At 41.6% G+C, this 14,512-nt stretch overlaps 1 protein-coding gene across 1 annotated transcript in view; it reads left to right on the top strand.

Moving 5' to 3' along the window:
* The window catches only part of GABRB2 (gamma-aminobutyric acid type A receptor subunit beta2), a 900,075-nt gene that overhangs the window by 386,780 nt on the left and 498,783 nt on the right, over positions 1-14,512 (top strand). The window contains exon 5 of the mRNA XM_086931398.1: positions 8,793-8,875. Within this exon, the coding sequence (XP_086787524.1) occupies positions 8,793-8,875 (83 nt within the window). The remainder of the gene's footprint in view (positions 1-8,792; positions 8,876-14,512) is intronic.

The raw sequence follows: 14,512 nt of genomic DNA, 5'->3' as shown, positions 1-14,512 counted from the left end.
AGTGTTGGGGGGAAATAAGGGGATGCCTAAAGTTGAAAACAACACCAAAGTCATCAAAATATTTTTCTTCATCACAAGTTTCTGGACAGATTTACATCAACATGTGAAGTACTAATGTGTCTGGTTGAGAATAACCCATTTCTGATGTTTGGTTTAAAATCCATTCAGTTTGTGACAGCATTTAAATAGAAAAAATAGTAATATCTAGGCAGAGTCTAAAAGTCCAAATCTGATTTGCTAAGAGCTTTGTTACCCATGCTCTAGTTTCCAATTCCCTGTGGGAAAATTTTGGTAATTCCTATTCAGCCTACATTTCCTTATGTAAGTGATTTGCACTAAGGAACTTCAGATTTTTGAACCCACATAACAAAGTTAAAGTTGAAGGGTGTATGACAAGGAATCGACATCACCCTCAACACAGAAGGTTGCAGATTATACCCACAGGGACTTCCATTTGTAATCAGACCACTACAAATAGGAACTGCATGAAACTATATTGATTACAAACACTTTTTGATTGTGTCCAACTTCATGAATGTGGTATTGTGGGTCATAAGTACATATTTTGAATGAAAAACAATAAACCTTATCAGCCAGTTTACAAATCCTCATGCCACCTCCCCCGCAACAGTTCTCCTGTCCAGCTTGCGCGTAGTCCGCTACCGTCTGCTGTCAGGCTACCTGCTGCCATCTGTTTGTACCTCCTCTGCTCGTTTCTTCCTCTGTTTTGCCTTTCCTGCTCGTTTTTCTGCCTCCTGTTTTGCGTTTCTGATTGTTTTTCTGCTCTCTGTTTTGCCTTTTCTGATCGTTTTTCTAACCTCTGTTTTGCCTGTACTGCTCCATTTTCTGACCTCTGTTTTGCCTTTCCTGCTCGCTCCTTTTTCTGCCCTGTGTTTTGCCTTTTTCTGCTTGTTACTTCCCTCTTCCCACCGTTTCCTCAAGACCTGTCTTTTCGATTGAGACCTCACACCCCAGCGCTCAGATACCTCTGTGGGTGACAGTGCAGCACTCTACAGATGCTGATTGATTGAGTGACCCAGGTCCCTTTGAGTTAATTATCACCTATATTTTGATAACTGTCAAATACTAAGTGCATCCTTCTCCTGCGCATACATGTTATAAAGTGCCCAGTATTTCCTTTCTATAACTTATATTCAGGTTGTCTGGAATTCTGCATTTGTGCATTTACTGCATAACTATGAATTTGCTACATGTGCCATATAATCCATAATCTTCTGCATAACTCACATATTTAAAACAAAAAATAGTTTCAAGCACCCATTTATCAAAATTCTTTAAATACGCCACCCCACCATGTGTTAAAGCTAAGGAGCATGCCATGTTGTTGCTCAAAGGCAGGTCATCTTTCACTAGTAAATTGCTGTATTTAGGTAGTTAACATGTATTATGGGTGAAACCTTTGCATTTAGTGTTAACATGTGTAAAAATGACACAATAGTGATTTTTTTCAAAATAAAATAAAAGTTGAAAATGTGCTCCAGTTATAGGCATAATTCTAGGAGAGCTATTTTCTGAAATGTGTCCCAACCGTTATGGATAGTTATCAGCCAGGCAAATGCATCCGAATAAAAAGTTTTATTCGGACCACTAGGAATTCATTTTCAGTGATTCTATCAGTAAGCCGTCTTATAGGTTTCTTTCCTTTTAATGTGTCTACTGCATTCTGATCCATCCTATAACGAGCTATGTACATCCAGTATTAGTAGCAGATGTCCTGTTGTGTTTGTCCGAATAAAAACATTTGAACTCTAAACGTTGCATCGCTTTGAAGAAAGTCAGCTGAGAGGATTACAAAATGTTGCATTTTTTTAAGAATGTGATATTCAGATGAATCTCTCAGTTCAGATGTTGCAGTGAATGGGTTGACAGTGACATCCGTAAAGCAGATTTAAATGTAGAACGCATTAATTGGCTTAGGACAATGAAAAAAAAAGAACCGGATAAAGGACTAAAATGAATCGGCCTTGCGTCTGTAGTAGACTTGGCTAAACCCCAGCTATCTATAGGCAAAGCCCTAAGCAATGTGATGCTGCAGATGCCTGCCTCCAACATCTGTCTCCTGTGCTGTAGGCCAGTGAGAAAATGAATTTTAGAATCCATGCAGGGATTTAATCCAGCATTTCATTTTATTCACTTACCAACGAAGTAAATGTGAAAAAGGCAAATTGTTGTGAAATCTAAGGGAAGACTCTAAATATAAAAGCGGTTTGGTTGTGCAGAGAATACGTAGTGCTGCCTCGTCTAATTTACCTCCGCATCTGGGGATGGTGTGGGAAGGGAGAGTAGGAGGAAGGTATTCACATGCACTCAAAGCCTGTGTGGGTATGTACGAATAACCCATTAGCTTGAAAAGCTTCAAGCATTAGGAGCAAATATCTGAAGAATGTATCAATGTTGATGAGCTTGAATGTAAATGCCATATGTAGTAAGCGCTTACTTCCAAATTATTACGTCTATCAAGATTTATGGTGGTGAGCAATTTAGCAATTTATGCAGCCAATCCGTCATCATCAGCTTGGCATGGGAAGGCATCACGTTTAGAATGAGAAGTGCTGCAAAGAATCTACCACAAATAATCAAACGAAATAAGGGCTGAATTTGAAGTGAGTGGTACCTGTATGGCTTTTACACTGAATATCTGAACCAAAAATATTGTGGGACAAAATATCATGTCAAAAATATACAGGAGAAAAATATTGTAAATGTTTTCTATAGGTACATAAAGTTTTACTATACATAACTTCCCATATATGTACCTTGACGATATATATATCATCAAGTTACGTAAATGTGGAGTTAAGAATAGTAAATCTATACTTTATTTGTACTTAACTTATTGATATTTTGGCCATCTATTTTTTTGACACGATATTCTGTCAACTCTGTGGGGCTTATTTACAAGTCCATTGCACCATTTTTATTTTTTTACGCACCTGCGGCGCAGTGGGCTTGCCCATATGTACAATGCCAGGTAAAGTCACCCTGCATGATTTTTCATAGTCTTGTAAATATAGGCTCCTCCCATGCATTACTCTGCATGAAAAGGGCATTACTTGGGTGTTGCCACGGGTGTCCACATGCAAAATCCATGGAATTTGAGGCATTCCAAGATTTGCAATAATTTGTACAACTGGGAATGTGTCAGACTTCTGCATCTTCCCAGGAGAGGCGTAGAAATGGTGTTACGAGGAGCAATACTTTTATTTTTTCCAATTTTTCCTCTTTCTATGCTTGCTGCATTCTGGAGTACACACAAAAAGAGGAAAATGCCATTAATGGATGTTTTTGTGCCCCTTCCGCACCAAAGAAATCATCTCTGCAGCGCAGGCATCCTTCCAAAATGACGCAAGGGTGTCTGCGCAGCCATTGTGCACCAGCGATGGCAAAGCACAGGGATGTGTTGTATTATTGTATTATTTTAATTCGATGCTTTAAAAATAAAGCAGCACAGTGCATCTTGCGGCATCGCGCTGTGTCATTTTCATGTAAATGAGGCCCTATATTTTTGGTTACTGTTAGAACTGGGGGTCTCTAGTTGGCAGAGGTAGGTACCACTGTACAAATAGGGACCCTTGCTTCTAGTCAGGGTAAGAAGGAACCACTCTTTAGATAACCCTTGCTCACCCCCTTTGTAGCTTGGTACGAGCAGACAGACTCCACAACAGTTTATAAAAATAAAGGTATTTAATCTAAACTAGACAAGACCAAAACGACAAAAGTCCAACATACACAGTTCAAGATATGGTTTTTAAAGAGTTCCTAATGGTTGCGTCAAAATAATCCACAGTTGAGTTGGAATAGTTCACAGTTGCGTTAGAATAGTTCACAGTTGCGTCACGTTTAGCCAACAGTACCTTTAGATGCAACAAAGTTCCAAAACAGAAGCTGGTGAGGTGGAAAACAAGCGATGCATCACTCCTGAGACCCTGGGGAGGTGATGCGACAGCCCCGCTGTACGCAGCGGACGTGTTGTGACAAATCCGGTCTGTATGGGGAGGGACGCAATACCTTGTATGGATTCTGGTGCGTAGGTTCTGTAGGGAGTGTCTGGCAAAGGCTAGATGCGACGATCTTCGGGACGGCGACGATCTCAGGTGTGGCAGCGATGTGTGGCGCAGCGTCAATCTTCTCCTCTCGTGGCCTCTCGATGGCTCTGAGACAATGTTCGCAGCGTTGTGAGGCGGTCCGCAAGCAAGCGGTGCAGCGATCTCACCCAGCGATGACAGGCTCTGCGATGATACTCACAGCGATGCTACTTTTCCTGCACCGGGGCCATGCGTTTCGCAAGCGAAGGATGCGTTGGTTCTTGCAGCGGCAACAGGCGCTGCAACGATCTCGATCTTCGCGGCGGCGGAAATTATCTCGCACTGATGGGGATGGGCTCCACAGGCGAGCAATGCGTGAAAATTTGCAGATAGTCTTAGTTTCTTGTTCTCCAGATTTCCAAACAGCAGGCCACAACTTCCAGATGCCCCTTAGTCGGATTCAGCACGCAGGAAGGGCAGAACTCTCTCAGCAGAGTTCAGGGAAAGCTGGGGGGTGAAGTCCTTCTGTTCCTGGGACTTCTTAACAGGAGGCCAGCTCACAACAGGCCCTTGGAGATCTCTTCAAGCAAGGGGACAAACTAACAACAAAGTCCTTCCCCTCTACTTGGCAGCAAAGCAACTGCAGGTCAGTCCAGCAAAGTAACAGCAGGACAGTCTTCCTTCTTCAGTCTTCCAGCTTTCTCCTTGGCAGAGGTTCCTTCTTGATTCCAGGATTATCGAATTTTCTGTAGTCAGGGGTCCTGTACATATACCCCTAAAAAGTCATTGTTCCCTTTGTGCAGGAGGGCTCTGAGCCCGGTCCTAACCAGTTCTGGAGCACTCTGTTACATGACTCCTTCTTTCCTTTCAGAGTGCAGAGCAGAAACATCAGACGCCCCACAGGCGGTGGAGCCAGCATTGTGGAGGGAAAGCACATCCCTGAAGCACTTTGTTGACAGTCTTCCTTCTATTCTTTCAGTGTGCAGGGCAGAGACATCAGACGCACCACAGGGGGTGGAGCCAGCACTGCGGGGCAGGCACAGCCCTATTCAGGTCCCAGGTGCAACTCCTCCCTCCCATCTAGATGCAGATCTCTCTATTCACCACTGGGCGGACTCATTCTGTCTCCTGGAATCCCTTAGCCCTGTCACTCACAAACCAGACAGTCAATTCACAAACAGGCCAAGGCACACAGAAAGGTATGACAAGAGACCCGCCACTTTCTAATAGTGCTGTTCTCAAAGACAGGATTTAAAAACAACCTTTCCTAAAAGATGTGTTATTAAATTCTGAGTTCAGGGATACCAGACTTTTATGTCCTACCTTGCTCCTATGGGAAGATATGCTGGTAGCCATTGTAGCAAGCATTTCCCATGATAGCCTATGGGCAAGGTCGCCTTACAATAGTGAAAACGAAAATGGCTGTCATTCACTACCAGAGCATGTTACCTGCACTAGTACATGCTCTACCTTTCACATACACTGCACCCTGCCCAAGGGGGGACCTTGGGCCTTCCATAGGGGTGACCAATGTACACGGGAAGGGTTAGGCCTGGTCAGTGGGGACACTGACCAGGAGGACATGGCAGTTCACAGACTGCACACAGGCACTGTGGTGGCAGGCCTGAGACACCATTTTAGGGCTACTCATATGGGGGGCATAATCAGTGCTGCAGGCCCACTAGTAGCATTTGTATCACCAGCCCTGGCACACTCAGTGCACTTTACTAGGGACTTCTTGGTGATACAAATATGCCAATCAAGGATAACCAATTACAATAACAATTTACACAAAGAGCATATGCACTTTAGCACTGGTCAGCAGTGGTAAAGTGCCCAGAGTCCTACTGCCAACAACCACGGGTCAGGAAAAACAAGGGAGGAAGAAGCAAAAAGTTTGGGGATAACCCTGCAAAAAGGGCCATTTCCAACAGTTACAATATTCTGTCAGTGATCTGCTAGAGGGATGATATGATAGTGGTCATTCTTCCACAAGCTGGAAATCCATAAACAGTGGAGTTACGACCACAAATCAGTAGATTTGAAGATTCCACCTCCCTCTAAGACACCTAGTCAGGAGTGAGCACACAACTCGTTTAGGTAAATTCACAGTAGTGTCTTGACAGTGGTCATCTATCTAGAAATGACCTGTTAAGTTCCAACATGCGATTGCCATTTGTTTACTCTGGCACAAACCATTAACCTTTTCCCTGGTCATGGAAAGCGAGAAAAGATTAGCCTTTTCTGAAATTTCAGATTGGTATTTAAAAATAAATATCATATTACTACCAACTGCAATACAAAGAAAGCTGTATTTTCCATCCTCCTAAGAATGTGCCCATTTTCAGTGGGGAGGGGAGCATTTGATAGTGCAAAATCATTTAAAAAAATCAATACCCCCTTCTATCATGTCTGCCCAGATATCATTCCAGACTTTAACGTGTTTAGACTGGGAGGACCTTCGCTACCAAAAAACCTTCCAACAAATTGTGTCCTCTTTTTGGTAACTTACTTTGGAATTGCGTCTATGTGTTTGAAAACCCTGAGTTTTATTGCCTGCCTTTGGCCAATCACCTGGGTATGCCCAATTGTAATGTTTTTACCTGACAGTAATGCAGGTGTCAGACAATCACACTTATGCAAGTAATTTGCATTTCTATTCCCATCTGGGTATTGAAAGCATTATAATAGAGTGTAAATTGCACATCTATGGTAAACATAAATCAACTTGGAATCTATCTTTTCTTTTATGAAACAGCATCTAATTTGTAATGCTGCCAAGAGCAACAAATTGCCATGCATCACCTAAACACAGGAGCTCTTCCGTTATCAGGGAAACTACAGGGTCTCTCGCAATACATTACAGGGATGCCCAAGTAGCGGCCGGTGGTGAGAGTGCTGCAGACAGTGGAGCGGGTGTGGAGCAGGGTGTTGGGTAGTAAACTATGGAATACGGTCCAAGGGAGGTAAGTAAATAAATAAATACATAAATCAAATGAATTTTGTAGTGCGCGCTGCATCGCATTTGGCAATGCAGCGCGTGCAGTGACATTTTGTTTTATTTATTTATTTGTTCACTAACCTCTGTTCAGTTGTATGCCGTAGTTTATTACCCCCCACCCTGCTCCTCCCCCGCCCTGTCCCAGCGCCCGCAGCACTCTCACCACCGGCCGCTACTGGGATGACCACCACTGACACGTTAATGCCAACTGGAGCCTAAACGGGAGCACAATCGAAGGTTACAGCTCTTTCAACTCATGATGCCCTTCAGTCGGGTGATCAGGAATCCCAGATTTTCCAGGATGTTCCCCAGTTTTCACCAGCTGTCCTGGTAGATTTTGCCAAGTTCGACTTATGTCCCAGTTTTCAAAAAGGGCCAGCTGAAATCAGTGTGAGGCGCAGTTTTATGTGTTCCAAGGCAGGATTACACAGCAGCTCGTATTAGAAAGCAACTTAATTAACAGGTATGATACTGGGTTTAAAAGTTATATTTTATTTCTTTCCACATTGTCTGTGTTTCTATGTTGATGAGTGTTGTCCTTCTGTGCTCCATAGTTGATGTAAAGTTGGATCCCTTGTTTATTTTTGCAAAATGATTCAGTTTTTTGTTTTTCAAAATCTACTTACTCTACCCTTTCACCCCCGTTTGTGTTTTTCTCATGATATTCAGTTAATTTACCGGGGCCAGATGTAGGTAGGCATTTACCGGTCGGTAACGGCCGAATTCGGCCGTTACCGACCGGTAAATGCAATTTGAGATGTAGGGCCCTGTATTTTACAGAATCGGTAAATTTACCGATCGGTAAATTTACCGATTCTGTAAAATACGGAATCGGTATTTTTTCCGATTCGGTAAAATTGATATGTAGGTGGGACTCTTCTGAGTCCCACAAGCATTACAGAATCGGTATTTTACCATCAAATACTATTTGATGGTAAAATACCGATTCTGGTGTGCATGCACATGTGTGCATGCACACCTGTGCCAGATGACAGGCAGACCTGCCCTTAGGGCAGGTATGCCTGCCACATGGCCCCCAAACCTTTTTTGGGGGTGCTAGAGGGTGTCAAAGTGACACCCCCTGCACCCTTGTGAAATTCGGTATTTACCGATTCGGTAAATACCGAATCGGTAAAGCCTATTGATTCCTAAGGGCTTTGAAGCCCATAGGAATCAATAGGCTTTACAGATTCGGTATTTACCGAATCGGTAAATACCGAATTTTACCGATTCGGTAAAAGGGAACATCTGGATTCCCTACATACCAACCCCTCACATTTACCGAATCTTAATTACCGAATCGGTAAAATTCGGTAATTTTCGGTAATTAAGATTCGGTAAATGTTACTTACCTACATCTGGCCCCAAATGTTTACTTACCATACCATAAGTCAGGGGTAAGGTCATAGAAGAGCATGGTGAAAAATGAACGGAAAGAGAGACAGATAGCGAAAAAAAGAGACTCCTGGCCCATTGCTTATGATTCTATGAGTTTAAAATGTGGTGGGTAAAATGCAGTGTAATGCAGATTTATGATCTTTTCTGCCTAATGGACTAAACTGAGAACAATCATGTCTGTCTACCGAAGTCGAGGAAATAAAATGTAACATGTTCCATGTAAGAATTTAGTTATAGCGTAAGCATACTATAATGTTTGTTTCTGCAGTGAGCATACTATGTCTAAACCTCTCAAATGTTGATGTGAAGATAAAATTGTGACACTCCTTATATCCCTTTCTTTGTAGGATAACTACCACAGCTGCTTGCATGATGGACCTTCGGAGATATCCGCTTGATGAGCAGAACTGCACATTGGAGATTGAGAGTTGTGAGTACCTCTTGTCCCTGTGCTTGGACCAAATCCTCTGTATAACCAAATACATGGTGTTTCCTGCCCTGTCTAGGATTCAGTATCATTCTTCTTACTTTATTTTATCATTATAATTGTATTATGTGGCTAGACACCTTCCTGCATTGTTCTGATCATACATCTACTCCGAAAGAAAAAGTTGGGGGCATCTTTCCACTTTTGTATGCATCGGGACAAAATGTGATGAAAGCTGAGTTAAAGTCCCAGAAGTTCATTAGAAGGTTCTTACTTCTGATGACTTTATATCCCTATGAATAATAGGAAATCTTACCAAAGATTGCCCTCAGACCATCTCTAGTAAAGAGTTGCAAATGGTGGCAACAACTTTAATTGCATCATCGGCAGTTTGCGTGTTATGGCTTGTGTTGCATAGACAGAAAGACAGGTCTGCATTCTTGCTCCTATCTCTAATAATGCTGAGCAGATTCCTTGGTGCTTCAAGATGAGAATGGCCACACTGGTTGCACAGATCACCGTACCATTGCACATGGGCCCAGCATGCGTGACAGCGACATAACTCATAGAATAATGGCATTGCTTTCATTATCAGTAGAGACAGTTTTCATGGTAATAAAATAAATACGCATTAATATCTATTGCAAATATTCCACCATCACTGATGAATATTATGAAGCATTTTGCTGCCACTGCAGTTGTCCATTCCTTTGATAAATCTCAGAGTTGATCCGCTGTTCCTACTAACAATACATGAGGCTGTGATTTTATTTGTGGCCACTAGCAATGCCGCTGCCTATGCGGCATACACATCACCACATCACCCCTGTCACAAGCGCTGACAGTAATTGCCCTTGATCCCAGTGGTTGCCAGGTCAGTAAGGGAGGATGGTGAGGCAGATATCAGTATGGTGGTTCAAGATGTTGGTGTGATTTCCAAGAGCCCCTGGGAGATGGGTCCTGCTATATCCTCTGAGCTGTCAAGCCCCTCCATTGTCATTCCGCTACACTGGGTAAGTCAAAAATCAGGCAGAGAATGCTGTCATGAGTTTGTTACATTGTGGGGTTTGTTTTGCACTGGGTTTGAAGAGATAGTGATAACACCATCTTATTGAAACTGTAAGCCTCTCACCTCAATGTACTTGCTGGCAAGGTGGTGGGCAGCAGCACCTTGCAGAAGGAGGCTACTGCCTCCCTCTTCTAAGCTTAATTCGGAGTAGTACTGTGAGTGCACTTAAGCAAACTAGCCTTTATAATGTTCTTATGCATTTATTCGCTGAAATAATCTTTCCAGTATTTCGGGTGCCCCTATTCAATTTTCTACATTGGATGTCTATGTTTTGCAGTTTACCTGTATCACAATTGCAGTTAAACTGCTTGTTTATCCAAGGCTTGGCTTGACAGTCTACATTTTTAATTACCAATATTTTATAGCCATTGTGATGACACGGGTGGTACTAACATCTTACTCCAGAGTAACTCTCAACACTGTCAATTTAACATCTCATGTGAATAATTGTCCTTACATTTTGCTTTTGTAAAACATCTGATATGTATTTTGATCCACTAAGAGCTCATCAGCCATGTGTACTAGGGCTTGTTGAATATAGTTCCATTTTAACAGAACAGTGTCTCCAAGCTTATTCAGTAGCAGCATTTTCTAAAAAGGAACTTCTCACAATATTAGCACCAACTTCCCCTATGAACCCATAGTTGAGAGAATTCCAACAAACCAGTAATAATTCTTTATGGCATCCTACACTCCCGTTGCAATGTGAAACTTTCTTTGCCTTTTGAAAATTACTTTGAGAGATGGATGTCCTTAGCTGACACAGTTACTAGGTCTCCACTAAAGGCAGCTTTAGTTATCTGTTGATCTGTTCTTTCCAATACATTATATGTACTTAGAGTGAGTTTTCACCACTCTCGTGCCCATAATTGGATGGCTTGGTTGTCCCTTCTCTTGATTAAATTGTTTATCTCCCACTTCCTGTGTTTGTCTAACCCTGAATCATTAAGGTCTCACAATGTTTTGATTGGATGAGTTGTGTCTTTCCACTGTTCTCTTAAAAAGACCCATTTTTATTTTCTTTCAGCATGAGTGTTCTTGTGTTTTCTTTATCTTCCTGCCCCTCTGTCCCTGTTCTGTTTCTACTTTTTAAACTCCCCACTCAACCCCTATTGCTCCCTTATCCATTCTTTTATTATTCTGCAATCCTAGTACCACCCCTGTCCATTTTTCTTTCATGACTGCCTGACATCTGCAAAGTGGAGCAGGACAGCTCGCTTATTTGTTGTACTCCTGCACACTTTCTTTGTTTACTATTAATTTACTGTTTTGAACTGGCCACCGGCTATGAGACATCCTCATGCAGGAATCATGGTGCATTCACATGCATGCATACTTATCTGCAGCCATCTTGAAATGGATTTGTGTTAACATAAAACCAATTCCAAGATGTCCACCCATGTGCCTGTATGAGTGTCGTTGCACATACAGGTGCTGAATTTATTATGTGGTAATACTGTTTGGGTATCAATATTAATCTGCAGAAAATGGATCTACACTCGAATTTATACGTGTTCACTTATATAATGTTATTGCCTTTGAAACTATTATGCTATCACCTGTTAAGGTGACTTTTTTTCTTGGCTTGTGCTAAAAATGGCCTCAACTATTCCTCTACACCATCTTGTTGAAAGTGGATGACTCACTATGCACATTAATTGTTTATTATTTCTGCTGCACGTATTCATGCAGGTCATGTGTGTTTATTTCCAAATGCCGTTGTTCTTGAAGAACATCATTGACACAGTAATATTTCAGCCTTCTCCGTTCTTGCTGGATTGCATTCATTCACTTTGGATGTTGTGTAACTCATTTGTTCTGCCATCTCTGAATGATATTGGCGTAGAGGACTGAATACATATTCATGTAGCGGGATAGTGGTTTGGTGGTAAGGCAATATGAAGTTCTTCCTTTTAATTCTCAGATTTGCTGAAATTGTGTTTTTTTGCTCACACCATGATAAGTCTGCAGTTTTAATGCTGCTCTATGAGAAGATTTCCTATATAACCCCCTCAGATTTGTTGGTGGGCCACAGACCTTTACGATGCAACTAGGGATGATGGTTGATTTCTTATTGATTTGCTGCTCATTTGGGACTTTAAATAATTCTTGACTTTGCTTAATATTTTGTATTGCCCTATTTCTGAGAGCCTTCATGGCCCTCAATTAATGCATCTGCCATTAACATTTCTGTATTGTACCCATTTAAACTTTATAATGAATCTTTCTTTAAAGTTTGTATTTCCACCCTAGAACTCAATTATGGAAACTGTCATTCCCTAATTGACTGTACTTATTTTTTACATGCTGTTTTGTACGTATCAATTAAATGCGGTGAACAAGAAATGTTTATTAGTTAGCTCGACACGTATTTACAGTATTTGTATGGTAATCTCAGGATATACGACACTTATATACCTCACTCAATATAGTATTGAGAATGTTTATGTTATGCAAGTATAGGACACTCTAGACTTATCTACCTCACTCTTTTTAGTAGCTGTAATTGTTCTCTATGTGAATTACATCTCTACAGAATGTATAACTGTATGTGAACCGCTCTGATACCCACGGGTCACGTTCGCGCTATATAAAACTCTCTAAATAAATAAATAAATAAATAATTTCAATGCATTCGCAATGTAAATGATTTCGCAGTATAAACTTGCGAAGTAATGGCCATTGCGAAGTAAAAACTTTGTAATAATGCCATGCGTACTAATGGCTTGCGACGTAACATCATATTTTCGTTTTGCAAATTATCTTGGGACACATTGCCTCGTGACATTGAGGTTGAAGACTGCCCTCTGGGTGTGCTAATAAGGTTGCTTTTGCATGTAAGATTTTTGGGGCTCCTTCCGCTCACACAGGCAAATGTGTCGCGATGGTCTAGTGGCCACTTTACCATTAGCTTAGCCAAAGCTAACAAGTATTGAGAAACACAGTCAAATAACATTTTACTGCTAAGACCAATTGGCTTTACCCATTCATTTTTATAAATGGCTTGCTACTTAGTTCAGCTTGGGCATGTTAGCTTTTACATAGAGCCCTCAAATATAAGATGCTGCTGTGCCTCAATGAGAATTCACAAACCTACAGGTATGGATTTGCCCTGATTCGGGGGGGGGGGGGGTGCATCATTATGGCCTGCAGGGAGTACTGTGCAAGATCTGGATGATCACGGGAAATGCATACTCAAACTAGTTATGTCTTCCAACATCTCTGATCTTGTGCTTTTCATCTTTTCAATGAATGTCCCCAGTAAGGAAGAACCCCGTCTGTGAGAGGTTGTGTTTGCAGCCTTTTCAGACGAATGTATAATCACCTACACTGTGTTTAAGGCTATGATATAGCTGTAATGTACCCTTTTATCCTGTTTATGCAGACATAATAGCTTGACTTCGGAACAAAGGTCAGGCTCTCCTCACATATTCAAGCTATCACTTCTACTGATTGAAATGTACGACTATTTTTACTGCTATGGTCTGGGCTTTAAATCAACCTAATTAAAATATAATGTGCTCTTTTCTGAAACCTATGTAGGGAATGTTCACTTTAAAGTGCAACCATTGTTCATGGGTTCATACTTTTTGGAATGTATCCTAATGCTGGTTATAAATGTTAGTGAGTAGTTATCCGTATCAATATTTTTTTTCAAATGAAATGTTAATGCAAAAACAGCACACGTTGAAATAAAAGGAACACAAAAATAAGAACTCGTTTTCAAAAGAGGAAAAACGAAAGATAAGGCATCGAATGCACAACGTACAGGCAATTTAATGTAAACAGAGGCATCGAATGCACAAAGTGCTGGCAGATAATGTAGACAGAAAAAGTATCAGAGAAGCTATAACTCCTCCTGGTAATTATTTAGCAACTAGACACTGATTTTAAAGAAAGACAAATCAATTGTCTTTCACTCATGAAAGGATAAGCTTTTAATCTCTAAATTCCTTGGAGTGACGAGGAGCCTAGTCTTCCCCTTTAAATTAATATTTACTAAGCATAAACCCTCATGTTAGAGTCTTTAAATGTTGCATTACATTGTAGAAAAGGCACCATGTTTTTTTCAGGAAAGAACCCGGGGCACTTTCTCTAATAAAAGGTTATCCAACAGTTCCTCCAGTGACTAGGTCCCACCAGTTCCCAAAGAGGGAAGAGTCAGTGATATCCAAAGCAATCAAATGTGGATGGTATCAGCGAGGGAGACAAGAGAATAAATACTCAGGGCCATACTTTCCAAAAATTCACTCAATGCAGTGCAGCACCCAAAGAGGTGGCATTGTATGACAAGGAGGGAGAAGGAGAGCGCCATATCTACAGAGATATGCACTCTCCTCCCCACTCCCCAGCTGCCGAGCGCCACACCACACATTAGCACCATAGCTCTAGGGTGTCTGCATGAGTCTAGCATAGGTTTGTACAGGAAGGGTAGTCTTCCCGTACAGGATACCATGCCTAGACAAGTTTGAAAGCTTTTTTCACTTTGTATCAGTAGCGGCTCCTCGGGGGAGTGCTGCTGGGTGGTAGGGCAGGGGAAGGGCACGGTGGGGGGGGTAGTAGACTCCGGC

The sequence above is a fragment of the Lissotriton vulgaris genome, chromosome 7 (assembly GCF_964263255.1).
Source record: "Lissotriton vulgaris chromosome 7, aLisVul1.2, whole genome shotgun sequence".
NCBI lineage: Eukaryota > Metazoa > Chordata > Amphibia > Caudata > Salamandridae > Lissotriton > Lissotriton vulgaris.
This window is presented reverse-complemented; position numbering and strand designations above follow the sequence as displayed.